Source organism: Pavona decussata, unplaced genomic scaffold (assembly GCF_977016875.1).
Source record: "Pavona decussata unplaced genomic scaffold, jaPavDecu1.1 SCAFFOLD_87, whole genome shotgun sequence".
Classification (NCBI taxonomy): domain Eukaryota; kingdom Metazoa; phylum Cnidaria; class Anthozoa; order Scleractinia; family Agariciidae; genus Pavona; species Pavona decussata.
Window position 1 is genome coordinate 1,313,054 of NW_028145504.1, and position 13,608 is coordinate 1,326,661.

General features: G+C 39.5%; 1 protein-coding gene across 1 annotated transcript; it reads left to right on the forward strand.

Moving 5' to 3' along the window:
* Nucleotides 1-3,139: 3,139 nt before the first annotated feature.
* LOC146474680 (uncharacterized) lies at nucleotides 3,140-8,856 on the forward strand. The gene is made up of 6 exons (XM_085116410.1): nucleotides 3,140-3,962; nucleotides 4,387-4,538; nucleotides 5,813-5,911; nucleotides 6,152-6,238; nucleotides 7,728-8,078; nucleotides 8,622-8,856. Exons 1-6 carry the CDS (start codon nucleotides 3,611-3,613, stop codon nucleotides 8,808-8,810), a joined length of 1,230 nt encoding a protein of 409 aa, XP_084972536.1. The 5' UTR covers nucleotides 3,140-3,610; the 3' UTR covers nucleotides 8,811-8,856.
* Nucleotides 8,857-13,608: the final 4,752 nt, after the last annotated feature.

Here is a 13,608-nt window from a genome sequence, read left to right on the forward strand (position 1 = left end):
AGATTTTGACGTTTCGGTGTATATTACTGTCTTCTTGCAAAATGCTAGCACAGTTGAGTTCGAAATTTGCAGTCGTATGCAAATAAAGGTACGAGCGCGTACCCAGATGCTAGGTAACGACAACAGGTCTTTGAATTTAATTTGTGGTTGCGTAATTATACCTTTGACAAAAATTTGCAAAATGGTTTAACTGAAGGCTATAAATAAGAAGCAGTAAAAATTTTAGGTCCGCAAATCTGGTCGCATCGACCATCTGGCAACCATACACACATTTGTTGGCAAATTCTTGTATGATTGTGAAAATGTCATTTTACTCTTCGTCGTGATCAAAGGTGATACTGAAATCCTTAAACCTGCAGGAAAAAGTTATTTCGCTGTAATGCGGTTTTTATTGCATGCCAGTGCCGCTAGCTTTGCGTTTAAATGCTATTGCGCCACATTGCCTGTATCAAATATTTCCCCCAAGGTAGGGCTAAAGGAAGTGTGTGGGAGGGAGGGGGAGGGAGTTTTTCCCTACATGTTTGTGCGTCTCAAAAGGTCCAATGTGCTTGTGCTTCATACGGATGCTTTAATTCCCGGACTTTAATCCTTGCGTTTTCACCTTTGGTTTGGAGACAAAAGCTATTTGTACATTGATTATTTTTCAATACTAACCGTGAGTCAAATATATGTATCTGTGTGACCGCGGGTCATGGTGACGCTAAAAGATCGCAATTTCCGGTATGATCGTCGTGAATTGAAGGCCTCATTCCAAATCTTGTGGTGATCACTGGCATCGTATGAAAACGCAAATTTTCAGTTGCAAGCATTTTCCGTCATCATTGTTCAAGTCCCGATATGTACAGGTTTGGACAGAAATGACTTAAAGTAGTCATTAAGAGTTTCCGAGATACTTCTCTTTATGAATGCTGAAGTCTTATTTTTAGTCATTTGCCTCTTGCATCTGCCATCTTGTATGTGACACGCCATGTGGTCGTATACAAAGTCCTATGCGTTATCTCTTGGACAATCGCGACACAAAGAAAAAAATTAAATAAAATAAAAAAGAACACAACCGAGAACTTAACTCGCGGCCTCACGGCCCGAGTAATAATATAATAATAAAATGCAAGGAACTGCAAACGAAAATGCTGTAGGTATACGCAGGATTTGTAAGAGATCTAATCAGCCAAAAATAATAAAGCCGGACAGAAGAATTGATAAAAGTGAAACTAGGGTCAAAATGAGTAGCAAGAAGTAAATTGGCTTTTATGAAATATCTGAAACCAGAAAAACCTCGGAATAAAACTTCCGGACAGGCTTTTAACTACTGGACGCTGGTCGTGATCAGCGTTTTACTTCTAAGATATCCATGCATGAAGGGATGTTAATATATGAAATATGACATATTTGTAGTAATACAAAAGCGAGTGCGAGTGCTTCATCGGCGGGTATCCAGACACCGAGAAACACTGAGATGAAAGCACGAGGGTATAGGCCAAGTGCTTTTATTGTTTCAAGGTGTCTGGATACCCCGATGAAGCACGAAGCACGAGTTTTGATATAACTTCCCACCGAAACAATACTAAATTATGCATTGTTACATTTTCGTTTAAAGTCACATTGTATGCATGATTTCAGTCGACATTCGGGGTTACAATGTGTGAAGCAGGAGCGTCTAGGTTAAGAGAACCAAAAACGGTAGAAGAAGAAGAAGAAGAAGAAGAAGAAGAAGAAGAAGAAGAAGAAGAAGAAGAAGAAGAAGAAGAAGAAGAAGAAGAAGAAGAAGAAGACGAAGACGAAGACGAAGACGAAGACGAAGACGAAGAAGAAGAAGAAGAAGAAGAAGAAGAAGAAGAAGAAGAAGAAGAAGAAGAAGAAGAAGACGAAGACGAAGACGAAGACGAAGAAGAAGAAGAAGAAGAAGAAGAAGAAGAAGAAGAAGAAGAAGACGAAGACGAAGACGAAGACGAAGACGAAGACGAAGACGAAGACGAAGAAGAAGAAGAAGAAGAAGAAGACGAAGACGAAGAAGAAGAAGAAGAAGAAGAAGAAGAAGAAGAAGACGAAGACGAAGACGAAGACGAAGACGAAGAAGAAGAAGAAGAAGAAGAAGAAGAAGAAGAAGAAGAAGAAGAAGAAGAAGAAGAAGAAGAAGAAGAAGAAGATGAAGATGAAGAAGAAGAAGAAGAAGAAGAAGAAGTAATTTTAGTCCATAAAGCTGTTCCCCTGTCAACAAAATATAAAAACAAATAGGCAACGTCCATTTTCTATGAATGGCAAACTGGTCAGACGGTTCAAGTTCCCGTTCTAGATCCGGGAGGGGTTGTTTCTGTTGTTCAACGAGTTCAGGTTCTGCCGAGAATGTAGATGTAGCGAGAGTATTGAGTAGTTGTTCTTTTGCCGTAAGTTTTCTGTAAAAGTTGAGGTGAATGATCTAAAATAGAGTTACGTATTATTGGCGGGATGAAAGTCTGCGAATGAATTAAAATTGTACAATGGAACATCCTGTCTTGAAAAAAAATTTATTCAGTTGGCAAGCAAACTTATGAATTATTACTGAGTTTGAGAACTGCAGGTGAAATACTTAATTAAAGAACGACCAAAAAACATGTAAGTTTCAGTTTCTGACCGCTTGTTTGCTTACTCGGCATCATAGTTAACTGAGGGACTGGTTATGAAACCTTGCCATGAAACAATGGTGCTGCAATTTATGTTGGGAGGGCTGCGACCCTGCACAATCCTTTGTTTTAACGTTCACACTACAGTTGTCGGCATTAAAAATTAAAGTAAAGATCTTCCACACCACGAAATACAAAGTCCCTAGGTAACAAGTCAGCGACATGTTTCGCTTACTTTTTTGTCTAAGTATCAGTAGTTTGCAGATCCTGAACACAAAATTCATAAGAAACATAGCCTCGATTACCAGCCGCCGTGAATTCGGGTAACCTGAGCATCAGGTCTTCTTAAGGGGAGGGGGGAGGGGGCAGAGTATCAGGCCTTCCTAAGGGGAGGGGGGTGAGGAGGAAAGCCTGATACTCGGACTACTGTTCGGAAACCGAGGGAGCGGCGGAAATCGAGCCAATAAGAAACATCAAATTCCAACGGTTGTTCATCTCATGATAAAGTACATAGGTTACAGAAAGTGGGAAAATAAACAATTTATTTGCTGAACAGTCTAATTCTTTTTTTGCGTTCAAAGTCTGTAAAAACAAATCCTAGAGTTTTTTCATGCAGGGACATTCTTTATAGAAAGAAACTTATGGGTATTTTTTTAAATTGTAATTTCAAGATATGAAAACTCATCTATAGAACGTGTCCTGGGTGTTTCGAAGATTTCCTCGATGCACTTTTAATTTTAGATCAGCTAATTTTGCTGCATAGTCTGCATGATTGAAATGCTATCGATCGAGAGCGGAGTAGAGGAGAGAGGATTAACTGCCAACATTTGGAAAACACGTCTTTGCTTGTTCAGAAACTTGAAACTGAATTAAATAAATGACATCACCTATATGAAACCAAACTAGTTGCGCTTCCAGGTGGCATTTTCGGTTTCTGTGGTGTTCTCTAGCCGTAGCATATAGCTAGCCCCTGAGTACGTGGATTGAAGAACAAAGCCACATTTTTAACAATGAGTAAGGCAGTAGCTGGGGAAGAAAATGTATATTTCGAGATGGAATCGAAACAGGCAACTGGTGCAGGACTTTATGACGACCTCGTTGGAGGATGCGAGATCCCTGGAACTAAACAAGCGAGCCCTGAGAAGCATGTAGCGCATAAGAGTGAACAAGTAGCAACAGAACGAGCAAATTCGAGCCCGTCAGAGGCGGTGATGCTTAAGCGGTTGTTGTACATTATAGTCGCTGTTGTTGCTGTTTGCTTCCTGATTTCCACTGTCACTTTGATCTTGGCTTTAACGATGATGATATCGGCGCGAGACACTCCAATTACTTCAACAGATTGCAGTGGTGCTGCAGTGCAAAGTAAGTTGATTAAAATAGCAACTTAGTATGATCTTCACAATATAAATGGCTTTGAATAATGCAGAAAAATTACTAGACTACGAGCATTTCTGTATTTTTCTTGTTTTCAACCACACATTTCCGAAAATAATCATATACCGCCGTGTTAGCCGTTATAGCTATTGGAAACTCTAACAACAGCTGTTCGGAGCAGCACTAGATGTAACTTAACTTTAATAAATAGTTTCAGAACTTTGGAATCTCAGCTTTGAGCTTCCAAAGTAAAAAAATTATCTTCAGTGAATTCGAACTTTTCCTACTTATTTTTTTCCCATTTTTCTTACCTACGTTTGACTGTGGCTAATCTTGGTCCAAACCATTTACGTTGTACACGTACATAAGAATTTTTCCGTTTTGCTAAGTGCATGTTGGTTTCTCTCTACAGCCCCAAGTCCCAGAGGAGAGAAACTCTGTGGCTCTGATCAGAGTACAGAAGGACCAAAGAATATTGTGACCTCATCTCCTCCTGTTGTTTCTCCACTTGAAAACATTATCAGCGAACTGAAACGAAACTTTTCAGTGATCAAAACATTCATGGTACGTGATGCACATACATAGCAAATATCTTAAAGCGGAAGTTCTCGCTATAAAAGGTCAAGCCCTTTGTTGATTTGAAAGGCACATTTAGACACCGTTCAGTCGTGGGTAGCCTTAGCCTCCCACGCAGTCGTTTTTAGGGGACTTGTATTAGGAGGAGGTAATACGAGTCCCCTAAAAACGACTGCGTGGGAGGCTAAGGTAGTCTGGGAAGTTGTTGACCCAAGCTTCCTCTGAAAAAATATGCCTCAAAATTTAATAATATCACCACAGCGATGTAAGTCAGTTTCTAATTTGGTTAAAAGAGCCTATTCCGAAAACAGTACCAATTTTACCAGTAATGGTCATAGACAAAGACACGTTTTGTTGGTGAGTTGTTTACGCTCTGATGGTTGATTGACAACTGAAGGTGAGCATGGCCAAGCCAGGCCCCTTTTTTACCGGAATTTCCTGTTTAACTGTTCTCCAAGAAGACCCTTTCTAGATTGTGTACCCGGGCTCTTGATGAAAAGATCCCCATCTAGCCTCGTTTGTATCGCTGTATTTAGAGCTGGAACGTAAGCACCACATGGCCACCTGTTTGGAATACTGTCTAATGTCTTAGCTACAGAACATTCTAAGGAACATTCCAGAGCATTCTATGCTATAGAACACTTGATCCAGAATATCCCACAGCACTGAGTTATTGTTGTTGTGTAAGTACATAGGTTCCTTTAACTTCGCTTTAAATTTTGCTTCAACAACAGTCCAGGATTTCAGGACATTCTTCAGAATAAGAGGTTCCTACAAGTCTTGGGACTTCGCCGGTGTTTTTTCACTTGTTTAAAGACCTGCCGTGTGTCAAGCCTTCGCAGAACTGTCCTGACCAATGTTTTGAAATCCCCGAACTCTGCGACAAAATTTCAATTTCAAATTACAACGCGATATACCGTTTCCTTAGCGAAGAGCAATTCTTGTGTTGTCCGAATTGAAATTTTAAACTAAATAAATGTTCTTACTATCAATCTAGGACGGAACAATTTTAATACGTCATATCAGTATAAAGTCATAATTAAGGCATTACCCCTTTATTGATCACACACACACACACACAAAAAAGAGACAAAATAGTCAAAAACAACAAACAAACAAAATTAAAATTGAGCCTGGTTGTTAGGAGCTGCTAATCGTCTCACTTTATCATTAACTAAAGGTGAACAAACTAAAGTTTTGAAATGCCTAAAAAGGATATGGACACCATGTTTACTTACCGCCTTACCGTTTGTGTATAACAGATTCAGAATATCGGTCAGAAGCTCGATGCATCCGTGAGTGCGATGAATGTGAGTTTCTTGCAAGAGCTGGATTCCGTGAGAACAAGTTTTGACTCAAAGGTAACCGTGGGACTGCACTCTTATAACATCTAGTATTTTCCAAGCAGGTTGCTTTATTACTGAGTTTTGCCAAGGGTACGAAAACATTCAAAAACTTGAAATCAGGAACTTTCTCAACTATATAGCGGGATCAGAGATAAAACAGCTCCGTCTCATTGAACGCTTTTTCTAAACCTAGCTGTCGTATTTAGTACATATACACTTAAAACTTACAGATGCTTAAATGTCATTCTTCCACAGTTGAACAACACCGCTCAAAACTTGTTGGATGCTGATAGTTCGTTGCAAACTGTTCTTAACACAATAAACAGTTCTTTGAGCTCCCAGGTAAATAAGTACTCATCGAACGGTTTGTCCCTTCTTTTTGTATCACTTTCAAAGTAGATATAATAAACGTTAACCTTCTTCAACTCGAAGGTATGGATCAGAAATCAGGACTAACATTAAATTCCATCCTTTTTATCCAGCTTGAAGCAGATAGTACATAATGTGTTATAATCTTTCTTTTTTTTTGTTTTTGGAGGGGGGGATTTAAGTTTGGAATACTTTTATTTGTTTGTATATTTCTGCCTCAACCTTGGTGAACTAGAGCCCATTTTACAGTCTCTGGTATGCCTAGTGACCTGGTTGTGCGTGGAAGCGATGCTGGAGTTTAACTTTTTTTAGATACAATTAAACCTTGCCTGATTTTCACTATAGCGACACAAGCACACGCACAATAACCATAAGAGCTTTATGTCAAGTGAAGACGAACGCGACGCAAACACAAGAAAAGGAAAAATTTTGCTCCTTGGACCTGGCTTGCGTCGAGGCTGTTTTCACGATAAAATAAGCACTATAGCGGAACCTCCCTTTGCGACCACCTCTCGTAGACGACCACCTCTCTCAAGCGACCAGTTTTCCAAAATACCAAAAGTTTCCAAGTCAAATCACTATAGCTGGAACTTCTCGTAAGCGACCGCGACCACTTTTGAGTAGAACGTTTGGAATTTTCTTTTGTTTTCGACTTCTTGTAAGCGACCACTCGACAGATAATAATGTGTGGCTGAAACATTATCGCATACTGAACACAACGCAAACTTAAGTCTGACGACGCATAACAGTAGATGCAGTAGACGACAGTAGATAACAGTAGACGACGCAGTAACAGTAGACTCAAGTTGTAGCTATTATGAGACTTATCCCTTTGTCGTATTAGGTAAGGTTATTAAGGGAGACCCATTAACGGTTTTGATCTTGAAATTTGAAGTTAAAATATTTTTGTGGCTGCTTAAAATTATTATATGGGTTTGAATAAATATTGGCTAATGTGGTAAGTCTGCGGTTATCATATGCTTATGAAGAAAAATTTAGACCCCTCCTCTCGAAAGCGACCACCTTCCGCAAGCGACCTCTTAGTCTTCACATTTTGGGTGGCCGCTAACGGGAGGTTCGACTGTATCATGCTTGCGCCTGTGCTTGCGTCGCTAGTGAAAACCAGGCTTTACTGCTCTTCATATAAAATCATGTTGTTCTAATGATTACTAGTTTTTATCAAAACAAAATCAACAACAGCCTCACTTTCAATCACAGCCAGGTCGCCAATCACACAATTATGAAATGGACTATTCTTGGCAATTGCAACAGCTCCATGTTCCATGTTAGGTGTTGCTCCTTACTTCTTCTTCTAGACTACAGAAACTGCAATAGAATGTTTCAGATCAGACAGCTGAATTCACTTAAACCTATCATTTGAAAGGATCATGTAGGTTTGGTTTCGTGGTTACTAGAATGAAAGGTAGTCTTTCTAATTTTCCTGGCATCGCATCTCTTCTAGGTGGAAAGTATCAGAAGGTTGCGAGGTCCCACAGGACCCCCAGGCTTAAATGGATCCCAAGGTGACTTGGGTCAACAGGGACCTAAAGGGCAAAAGGGTGAGCAAGGTCAAGCAGGCAACAATGGAGATCCTGGGATAAATGGTACTGATGGTGTTGCTGGACAGAAGGGTGACATGGGACCTACGGGTAAGAAAGGAGAACCCGGAACTCCTGGGCAAACGGGGCCGCAAGGACCACCAGGACCACAAGGTCCTCAAGGAGCTGGCAACTTCTCTCAGTGTGTGTACAGGGAGAAAAAAGCCATCGGAACTGCTGGAGGCGAAGTCCTCGTAGACGTGATTGAACAAGCGGTGAGTTAATTTTGGCTTAGTGTCCTTATACATACAGGAGAAGGAGTCTTCGTGATTGACACTGAACTAGCGGTAAGTCAATCATGGCTTACATGAAGTTTCCAGCTACTAGTAACTAGCATTCGGCAAAGAAATATTCTGTCTAGTGACTGCGGTCTCCAGGCATTTTACCACAAGAAACATTTTTCTCGCGGACAATAGGGGATATAATTAGAGAATTTGATGAACGTCCATATGCATTCAAAATCGTTTTTATTAACTTGTGGATTTGAGCTGGATGGGTTCATCCAGTGATATCAGAAATTCAATCCAGATTAAGTTCATTATTTTAACACATGAGGTTAGCATTTATGCTCAAGGTTTAATCAGGAATTTAAAGGCCACGAGTCTGTTAGTCTATGCAGTCCATTCCTGTGAGGAACCAGGTATCATAAATTAGTTTATTCATTATACATTAGATGAGAGGTTTAAGAGTAACGTACGTTGGTATTTATTTTAGACCTGTACTAATCAGGGAATTTTATTTTCTGTCTTACCTTCCAGAATCAGAAATTTTTGGGTGTTACTTGCTCCACAACCAATGCTGCAGAATATAACTTACAAGTAGTGCAAGCACCAAATAATCAGAATCTCTTATATCAATGTAGATGTAAAGGAACATCCATTCTTTTTCCAAAGGCTGGCAACACAGAGTGCATAATGTATTACTGGGAGTGCCCACTGACAACTTAAGCTACATTATGTTAAACAATAAAAATACGAACAATGTAGAAACTCACACTTGTATTATTTTATCATTGGTTTTATTCGGTTTATCTATTGTTCGGTGTTGGAAAGTTATATAATATATGCTTTATTTACGGAATATTCAAATCAAGTTGTAAAAATATTGAAAAGTTCGATGGTTTATCCTTCTATTTATATTTTAGTGCAATGCTGATCTAGCTCTGATCAAATGTTGTTAAATTCTCCTGGTATAAATTTGGTATAAGCAGGTGTTCTGTTTTAGACTGTTTCTCAGGAACTTTATCTTTCCGTCAAGATTGTTTGAAATTGGTTTTTCCTCAATAACAATACACTGTTTACATAAGGTCAAGCTGTAATTCATCGTATCTGACCTTAAGATATCGTTTCACTGGAAATGTTCATCATTTATGGAGAGGGAGGGGGGGTGGGGCTGGCAAATGGGGGGGGGGGGGGGTCGCAAGCGAAGTTTACTCCCCTATTGAGAGAAGGTCAGAAAGGTTTTACTCTGGATCTGGGGAAGAGAGAGGGGGGGAATAAAAAAGTTTGTAGGTTAATATCACTAGTTTTGGGTTTTTCTAAATTCTTCAAGAAGCGCATGACATTTAATGTACTTGTACCACAGTAAATCAAACCATAATCTCACACCAACAGTTTACACAGCAAATGGCTTCCATTCAATGGATTTGCTAGTTAGATATGTTTGGATTTCACCGGCTGCACTAACAGATTGGCCGCCCTCAGAAATAAGTTGATCTAGGCCTTTCACTAGAACGGTTGGGTCAAGGCTGTCAGTGTTTTGCAGGCAGATCATGTCATCTGACAGTGGCAATATAACTTCTTCTGCACTTTCCCCAGTCAAGGACTCCACAACTGCAGCTTGGCACAGTCTTTTTCTCTTTTCTTTCCTCTGTTTTGCCTTTCTCTTGGCCTCTTTCCGACTCCTACTCACTCCACTTTTTTTTTAGTGTCTGCCAGTTGCGCAAACACCCTCTTTAGCTGCCTTGTGGTATTTTCCAGACTAGTGATTACACTCTGTATCGCTTTAACCTGTACATTAACATATGTAATAGTTTCTTCTACTGCTAGTGGAGCAAGCAAAAAGCAGGCGAGTAAAGCGCTAAGTGGAGGATGAGAGTATGGTTTGATAATAAATGCATCATTAGGGGGGGGGGGAGGGGTCAAAAACGTTTACATATTCTAGCTGAGGGGGAGGGGGGGGGGCAAAAAAAAGTTATCCTTCATCATTGAGGGGGGTACAAAAAGTTCCAAACGTTCCGTTTCCCCGTTTGCAAGCCCCCCCCCCCCTCCCCATAAATAATGAACACTCCCTAAGGTAACTGAAGGTTGTAAACACGTACACTCTAACTTATGGAAATAGGCGTGGACTTGTAGTACCGCTTTTCTTCTCGGAAAGTTATTGCTTTGCAACAACAACACTGGACACTGTTTGAAACTTCATCCGAGTATATTACAAACTTATGATTGTCATTTTTATCGATACAAATGTTCATTGTAATTTTTATATTTCTCCCGTTGTTTTATTTGGTTGGACGTTTCGAAGAACATAACGAAAACCTTAAAAGAACAGTACATTTTCCTCAATAAATAAAGGGAAGGTACCTATTACAAATTCCAACACTAACCAATCATAGGAGGGCTCACGTTAGCCTACATTAGTAGTTGACGAGTGTTTGACAGTAGGTTGTCAATCATACTCCGGCCAACATATAAGCAACGCGAGAAGTTCTTGACTAGAGAATGTTATAGTTGAGCTGTAGAGTGAACTTCTGAAATACAAGCAACCATTGAACAACAGTTGTGTGTCTACTGAATTCAACTCGCTGAATTAACTGAGCTGATATCTGACTTGTATTTATTAACTGAAAAACACATAATTGTCTCTTAGAGTAACTTCAATTTAATTGACAGTATTTTACGTAAGAGCCAGCAACATCCTTTAATCCTGAGGTTATCAATAGAACGTTTCCGTATTTTATTTCGTAGTTCTAAAATCAGGATTCAGAAAGGAATCTTGCCTTTTGTTTGGTGATCATAAATTGCTGCTCCTTTTATGAAAAACCGGTAGAAACTTCTAGAAACTATAGTTTCGATAGCGTTGCTTTAATTTTTCCTTTTCACAACCACTAAAATTTCTCTCTCTCTCTCTCTCTCTCTCTCTCTCTCTCTCTCTCTCTCTCTCTCTCTCTCTCTCTCTCTCTCTCTCTTTTTCCGGTCGATAAAAGCAGGAAAAAATGTACGAGTTAATAAGGTTCAAAATGAAACATCCTCTCGTTTTATACAAGGCTGTTGAGAGTTTTAGTTTGACTTTAGGCGACTTAAGGCGTCTAAAGGCGACTTTTGGTGACTTTAACCGACTCAAGGTCCCAGAGTAGGCCTTTACATCATGTGTCCCTTGCATCCCTTCATTTGTTTTCACATGTAAAATAATGCTCCTCGTCGTGACTTTACCCGTATCAATTTTAATCCAAGTACCATCTATACTTCAAAAGCTTTTACCAAGGGAAAAAGATAAGTTTATGAATTTTTATAGTGTTGTCTAGCCGAAAACGAGTTTAATGCGAATCTTGTCGGTTCGGCTTTATTATGGCCGTCTTTATAGCAAGAGAGCAGACGGTATTCTTTCCATGTTAAATTGCGTACCTTTTTATTTTAATTTAATAATATTATAATTTAATATTAAATTACAATTTAATAATAACAATAGTTTAATAATAATAGTTTATAGTAATATAATAACAGTCGACATGAAAATAAGACCATCTGCATTTTATGAGACAAAATACTATATCTTTATTACACTTACTGACAGTATGTTCACTGTGTACAACATTTAAATACTGCATTTATCCGGTCCAAAAATTAGATATATTTGAAGGCCTCTTTGAAATGGACTTCTTGAGTGGAGCTGCGAATTCATCACTTAATTAATTTCGTACATCATGAAATATATATATTCGCAACCTAAACGCTAGTTATTACGAGCAGAGGTTGACATGGCGAGGGTGAGAGCTGTTTTGAGAATTGCTAACTCGGCTCATCCTGTGATTGGGTGTTACCAGGGTCAAAGAAAATAGCGCCGTTTAAAATTATTGACGCTATCATGTAATTTGCTAGTTTGTAGCAATTTTCTTGATGCGCTTTAATTTGTTACTGAAAGAGCCTCATCGAGAAAAATGAATAAAACTGCTTTATTGAGTTACTACAGTAAGATTTCAAGGTTTAACTTTTAGGGACGCGTTCATCTTAGATATAGGCGCCCCGGGATTGGAGCCCATTTCAAGAATATTTGAGAAGTCGTAATAAAAACCTTTTCATGCTGCCAATAGTAAAAAAAAAAATTATGATAAAATTGGCGAAATCGGATTAACATCTGAGCGATCATGGCTGCAAGCATGACTCTGTAATGTATAAAGATGCGGTTTCATATTTATGTGAACCGCAGAGTTGACCCTTGCATAACAAAGATAAACATGACTCAATTACCGATAGGAAATAAGATCAAGGAACAGTCATTTTATGTCAACTTTGCTATCCTTGACATCCTTTATCGCGTTTCTTCAAGTTTTGTAGCTTTTCTTCTTTGTTTTTGTGGGATTTGAGAACCACTTGGCGCAGTTTGGCTGGTAATGTCACCGAACGCGGTCATTCTTATTATAGACCTGGCTTGCGATTGGATCGTTAAAGTTGTTACTGTCCGGCAGAATTGTCTTTAAATAAAATTAAATTATGATACGATCCATCATTTGTCCCGCTGATTGTATGTCACAGGTGTTAGGATAAGAAATCACTTCGCGAGAAAACATCTTAGTAGTGAGTCCCACTGGTTGGGGGCTTTGGATATGTTTTCATAAATCCATTAACATTGAAATATAAACGAAAAATGTCCAGACGGGTTGGTAAATAGCATCATGATTAGATCATTGACGGTATGATGTTTTTATAATATGTTAATACAGTTAATATGGCTTCTCAAATGATCAGCAATTTTTATTCTAGCTCTTGTCATGTTTTTCATAGCCTGCGTGGCAGGCGCTAGAAAGGGGAAGGGAGAGGGGAGAAAAGTTTAAATTGCAATGCATTGATTTCCCGCAAACGCCGTTTGAGGCGGCATTTATACAGCGCATGTAAAGTAAGCATAACTGAACCTCCCCAAATGCATTTTGATGTGTTTTACACTCGCTTGCATTCTTCTCCCGTTGTTGTACAACGTATCAATGTCGCAACAAAACTGAATCAAATCATAATTGCAGCGAATTTTAAAAGCAGTTTTTAAAAAGGCATTAATGACAGGCGGTTAAATTTGATTGACTGTCCGAAAGGTCGATCAAAATCGTGCCAACAGCCTCAGTAGACTGCGAGCAGTGCCAACAGCCTCAGTAGACTGCGAGCAGTCGTACGTTTTTCCTCAGGTCACGCGCGTGAAGTGAACGAGGAGGGAGTGTAGCTCGCGGGATGGCCACTGGCTAGATCCTTCGCGCTCGCAACAGAACTTAGGTCAAGAAAGAGACTTCTCGCAGTCTACGGCCTCAGTAGTCTCCCTCGCAGCCGTTTTTAGTGTCGTCACGCAACGGGGAGGAGCATTTATCCTTCAAATTGTTACATTCCGTTTACGAACGGACCGGTCTGGCCGGCAAATTCTTTCAACTTGAAAACGCCCTATTAGTGTAGATGTTTAGTCTTACAAGAGTTAGCCCTGTCCCTCCAAAGTCTTACTCTGAATCAAAAAATGCATTTTTTTAACCCTTTCACCGCTAAAGGCGAC